This window comes from Triturus cristatus, chromosome 4_1 (assembly GCF_964204655.1).
Source record: "Triturus cristatus chromosome 4_1, aTriCri1.1, whole genome shotgun sequence".
Lineage (NCBI taxonomy): Eukaryota > Metazoa > Chordata > Amphibia > Caudata > Salamandridae > Triturus > Triturus cristatus.
The window spans coordinates 163,037,962-163,044,060 of record NC_140585.1 but is presented as its reverse complement, the minus strand read 5'-3'; the positions used below and the strand labels follow the sequence as shown (position 1 = coordinate 163,044,060).

Sequence of the window (6,099 nt, the reverse complement as noted above, 5' to 3'; positions counted from 1 at the left end):
TGCCACAGGGCACCACAACGCATAGTGCGGACTTCAGACCTGCGAGCAACCACCAGGGATTTGCAAATTCATTCTCCACTCTCAGAACGGTATCCTGTAATACAAGTGTAGTGGTGTGCACCTGGATACAGATTTCAGGTCCCACATATCCTAGTACGTAGGACCTATAGGCAGTTAGCTCATAGTGATGGCTTTAGCAAATATGGACAAAAAACATTCAAGGCTTGTCTTGATATGTAGGAAATGCCCAAATGTATATTTAAATGGGGTTTCATTCTCTGTTAGGTCTTGGCCGTTGCAGTACTTTCCATCACTGGGTTTTACATGTCCAGCTCAATATCTTTCTTGCAGCTTCTTTTACTTCATTGTTTCTCAGGCTGTATATCAGGGGGTTCAAAGCAGGTATCAGGATGGTGAGAATCACAGTAACCAGTTTGTACTGCCCCTCTGAAGAGCTTGCTTTCGGGAGTATCTCATTCAGGAAAACACTGCCATGGAAAAGAAAAACACAAGTCAAATGGGAGATGCAGGTGGAGGCAGCCCGGCTTCTTCCTGCTGTGTTACCCATCTTCAGGATGGCTGTAATAATGTATGAGTAGGAGAAAAATATAACAAGGAGAGAGCCTACCACTATAAAGGAAGCAAATACAGAAAGGATCAATTCATTTATCATGATGTCAGTACAGGACAGCTTCAAGAGCACTGGATAATCACAAACAAAGTGGTTCATGACATCAGGACCACAAAAAGATAACCAATAAAGACCACTTGCATGTATCAGAGAGTTTAGAAAGCCACCGGTATATGACCCTACAACCAAACAAAGACGCTTACTTTTGTTCATGATGACTGTATATGTCAATGGATTGCAAATTGCTGCATAGCGGTCAAATGCCATCGCTGCCAACAGAAAGAATTCTGTACTGGCAAAGCCACTAAAGAAAAAGATTTGAGCAATGCAGCCATAAAATGTGATTATCCTTTTCTCAGTAAGAAGATCAGCCAGCATCTTGGGAGAGATAACAGAGGAGAAAGATAAATCTAGAAAAGCAAGCTGGGTGAGGAAAAAGTACATGGGTGTGTGAAGCTGGGGGCTGAGCCTGACAATAAGCATGATACTGCAGTTACCCAGCAACGTAAAGATGTAGACTGATAAAAACAGTAAAAAGAATGGAACCTCCAGCTTTGGGTCATTGGTGAATCCGACGAAGTAGAACTTGGTCACAGTGCTTTCGTTTCTGGGCATCATGTCTGTGGATGATAATATTTATCTACAAGAAGAAGACATATAGCAGGTACATCAACTTCCATATACTATTTCCAGATGTACACATATTAAAACCATAGTCTGTGCAAACCTCTATTAGGTAGAATAATGAATCTCACTAATTATGATAGTCAATGTCACAGTGCAAGTACACTTACAGATAACAATTTCTCTCTAGATTGAAAAATATACTCAAGATTTTCCACGTAAGATTGCCCGCAAGCCATATGCGACATGCTTTTCGTCATATGTCTCCTAGCATTTCTGTCTCTCTTAGCACAGATGAGAACTGTCATGAGCTAATTTGTGAGGCTCATAAAAATTAGGCAGTTCAATAAGAAAGCACACCTAATATCACTGCAATACAGGTTATATATGTTTTAAGTTCTCTATATAGTCTTATGCATTATTTCTTCATGTAATAAGCAAAATAAAGGTACATTTACTAGTTTAAAATAAGCTTAGAGGCCAGTACGGCCAGTACCGTCCATGTTGTCATACGTGTTGTAACAGTATACTTGTTATTACAGTGTTATAGTTATTGAATATTGATAGTTCGTAGATGCGAATGAGAAGAAGCAAAGCACTTAAAATAATCCTGTAAAAAAATTGTTGGTTCATCCACCAACAGGCACAACCAACAATACATTTTTTACTACTATTACTCCAATTGATTATCACTTGAATACCCAGAAACATTATTTTTATGGTTGCAATTATTTTCCACAGAATCCTCATATCAAACAAGTGTGCCAGTGTTTTGTTTCATGTTCAGACAGCTTTAGATATCAATTGGCAACCTAACTATTGTATAGAATACAAATTAGGGCTCCAATTAAAATCATCACTGTCCGTGTACACCCACAACCCGATATTCTACTAGCTAGACAAAGTTTTGGCATGTTCATCACTCTCCACCTGATCACCAGCAAAGACATATAATACATTCCTTTGCCCGGTACGTCTTCCCTTTAAACTATAATTAACCCACCACACAAAATGGTTGATGCACATATTGACCACCTGCTCACAGACTGTGATTCATAAGTGTTCAATTCTGTTCACTAAATCATGATCTGCACAAAATTAATTAGAAATTGCATGGTGCTAGCAAGGTGTTACTGCATGGTACTGGAAACCTGGGTGCATGGTTTATGCCCAGCCAGAACTGTGCAACTCATATTCCGGTCCTTAGAATGGGCTAATTCATTTTCTTGCTGATGATTCATTGGCTTTTCTTGCCTATCTCAATACCTTCATAATTCAGTGACTCTCCTCTAGTCTTTTCTTTGTGTCCGTGCCATCAAAGGAGCATTTTAATCTCATCATGTTTTGATTGGATGAGTTTTATTCTTCTACATTGAAGATTTGTTTTATTTCTCCTGGTTGTCCCCAACCATCTCTTTATTTAAGAATCAACCTCACCAGCACTGTTTTGCCCTCACAATGCTCCAACCACACCTGTGGCTAATGGAGTTGTAGGCAACCATTTTAAAGGTATTTATAACACATCTGATATGGCAGATGGCAGCTTGTGCAGCTCAATAAATGCATATGTGGTATTATTAAATCATGTTCCTATGCTAGGCATGAACGACGCTACGGTGGAGTTCCACGCCTCCACGTAGCACCCGCACCTGCACCTGGTTCCCTTGCCCCTCCCTCTCCTTCCATACGGCTGATGGCGGCGGCTGCGGCGACGGTGGCCAGAGGACACGCTCTGGCTCTGAAGGTCCTTTGAGATCCATGCCTTTGGGTCGAAGCTGTCAGTAGCTGTCAGTACTCCGGTTTTCTTCCTTTATAACAACGTGGAGGCTCGTGCTACCTGGGAGAGAGCTGTCGAGTTGGCTGCGTTTTCCTGAAATAGGCAGCAATTTTCGGCGATGCTTTGAAGTTCATGCCTCCAGGTCGAAGCTGTTAGCATTGTGGTTTTGCCGTTTTCAACGATGCTGAGGTTTCGCTTCCCGGGGGAGAGCTGCTGAGGCAGTAATTTTCGGCGACCTCGGTAAGAGATATCTGCTGCCTCTGCTGCTGTGGCTGGTCCTTTTCTGCACTGTATGCCTGTTCACGAAGATTGGAGCTAACTTTTCCGTTTCTGGTAATAGCCGTAGTGTGGGCTGTGTGATAGGACTACAAGTCCCAGCATTCATTGCGATGGATAGTGGAAATGGAAATGCGGAGTTAATCCTGGCAGTAGTGATTCAATTTGGAGATTACTGACTTTGCCTAAGCATTCTATTGTAGTCGGTCAGTCTAACTGGCTAGAGTTGTCTGCCCCACTGCTACAGCCTTATAGCTTGTGTTGTAGCCGCTGTGTGGGTTAGACTCTCGGTCCCAGTATTATTTGACGGGCTGGATTCTCTTCCGCATTTACTGTGACTTACAGGACTGTTGCTATTCATATTCGACGGTGAAAAGATATCACGCTACAATCGGCTTTTATAATGGGCAAGCAACTGACTGCCAGGGCCAAAGCGAACATACGACGTCAGCAATTAAAGGAAAATTCCGAAAGGGCTAAGCGGGCTGGGTCAGCCGCGGAGAGAGAAATCTCTTCTGTTGAAATTTCGGAGAGCTCCGGAGAAGGCGAGGACGGTCTCCCGGGTGCTAGCCCGATTCAGCTCTGCCATCAGAATCCTTGTAAATCCGTTATTAGTGTGGCGCAGGAGGTAATGGAGTCATCCATGGGGGGAATGGACATGGCTCTATTAGGCTCAGAAGTCAAATTACCTGAAACAACTCAGGGCTTTAATCCAGCGGCCTTATTCGATTCACAGGTATCTAAATAGGCTACGTCAGTCTCTGTTCTCAAGGCTTCTAAACAATTCCTGTTATTTGAGCGAAAAGGAGCAATACATGCCCCTACTAATATAGTTTGTACTCGTGCAGTGTTACCAGGGGCTCCAACCCCTCTAACCCTTTCAACTTCTCCAATAGTCATTCCTCCCATGGAAAATTTGGGTTCAACTGGTGATCTAAGCTTAATAGACCCTCCACCTATAAACATAAGACCCACACCTCTTAGTGATAAAGATCTTTCTACTTTTCCCATCTGTACTTCCACGATTGCTTCCAGTGGGGTTACTCTGTCTCAGAGTCCGATTAAGGGGATGGATACTGAGACCACTGGGGATTTTCAGATTTCTGTTAAGGATATATTGAACTTGATTCTGCAAGAAATAAGAGAGATGAAGCAATTTCAAAAGATGGAAATGGAGGTGATTTGCAAGCGTCTGGATAAAATTGAAGACTCGATGGCTTCATTTTCAAATCGACTGCACGAATCTGAGACTAGAATTTCCGGGGTGGAGGACAATTAGACCATCATGCAGAAAGAGATCACCAGTGTTTCTAAATTCTCGAAGGCCTTTGAATTTAAATTGGATGAGTTAGAAAATTACAATAGAAGGTCAAACCTTCGAATAGTGGGTGTACCTGAGAACATTGAGGGGTCGGACGTGACGCAATGGATTACTTCTTTTTTTTCTCGAGAGGTCGTCCCCGAGTTTAAGGGTGACTTAACAATCACCAGGACGCATCGAGTTCCAGCTCATCCATTCCCCAATTCTCCGTTTCCTCGGACTATTATTGTTAATTTTGCAGATGTACGTGTTAAAGAAATAATCCTGTCACAGGCTTTCAAGCAAAGACAATTTCATGTTAATCCTACTACTAAGTGCCGGATTTTCTCCGATATGTCGGCTGCTGCTGCCAGACGGAGAAAAGACTTTGTAAAGATTCTCCAGTTATTTAAGGATAAAGGTGCCCAAGCATCGATTGCACAGCAATCAAAGTTAAAAGTTCTGATTAAGGGCAAATTCTATTTGTTTACAGATGTTGATCCAGGGTTAGGATAATTTAGGATAATTTTGGATTGTGATCTGATTTGGTCTGATGGTTACTGGAGATTCTCCTTCTCCCTTTTTATTTGTTTTATCTTCTTCCCTCTTCTCTTTCTTTATTTGTATATTACCACTTTGGGGGAGGGGGGTGCAGGTAAGGAACTGGGGGGTCATGGGAACAGGGGCGCAACACCAAGGCGCCTCTACGAGAGGGGTTAGTGCCATGTGGCCAGCGTGGGAGGGAGCTGTAGGTGTAGTACAGGGCCACGGGGCTAGGTGCTGGGGGGGAGCACTTGGGTGGAGGGCAGGGGTGGGTGGGGTCTGAAAATGGAAAATGGAAGTTCTTGTGGTTTGTGATGGAAAATATGTTGGCACAAAGCTATTTTCAATGATTAATGTCTATTGGAGGGGTTAGAGTGATTTCTTTCAATGTTAATGGACTGAATAATAGAAAAAAAATGCGCACCATCGAGTTATGGATTAAAACAGAGCACCCAGCAGTCGTGATGTTGCAAGAAACCCATATTTCCGTGGACAAAATGAACTCTTTTCCTATGTTTAAAACCTGGTCTTCATATCGTGGGTTCTCATGCGCTCAAGAATCTCAAAGGGGGGTCACGCTTTTCATTAATCGTAATTTAGACGCAGAAATTATTCAGTTTGAAGATGGGGGGCAGGGCGGTGGTGCTGGGCCACTTGTGCAATAAAAGACAGGAATAGGCCAATTACCTTTGTTAGTTATTATGCCCCAGTGGAAGATCGTGCCCCCAACTATGAGGAGTTATTTCAATCACTACTAATGGTCAGGGGAGATATAGTTATAGGCGGGGATTTTAATATCCTCATGGATATAAAACTAGATTACACTGGTCCCTTAAAGAAACAATCTAAACCAAAGTCATTAAGGTCAATTATGAAGAATATAGCATTACTCGATCTTTGCGACCCATGGCGATTAAAATTCCCACAAAAACAAGAATTTACTTATTG

General features: G+C 42.5%; 1 protein-coding gene across 1 annotated transcript; it reads right to left on the bottom strand.

Annotated features, from left to right (window-relative positions):
* Positions 1 to 310: 310 nt before the first annotated feature.
* LOC146853788 (olfactory receptor 5J3-like) lies at positions 311 to 1,249 on the bottom strand. The gene has a single exon (XM_085650901.1). The coding sequence runs from the start codon at positions 1,247 to 1,249 to the stop codon at positions 311 to 313; it is 939 nt and encodes a 312-aa protein (XP_085507027.1).
* Between the last annotated feature and the right edge of the window lie 4,850 nt (positions 1,250 to 6,099).

Coding starts and splice junctions, on each gene's coding strand:
- LOC146853788 (XM_085650901.1), bottom strand. CDS start 1,249: ATGATGCCCAGAAACGAAAGCACTGTGACCAAGTTCTACTTCGTCGGA.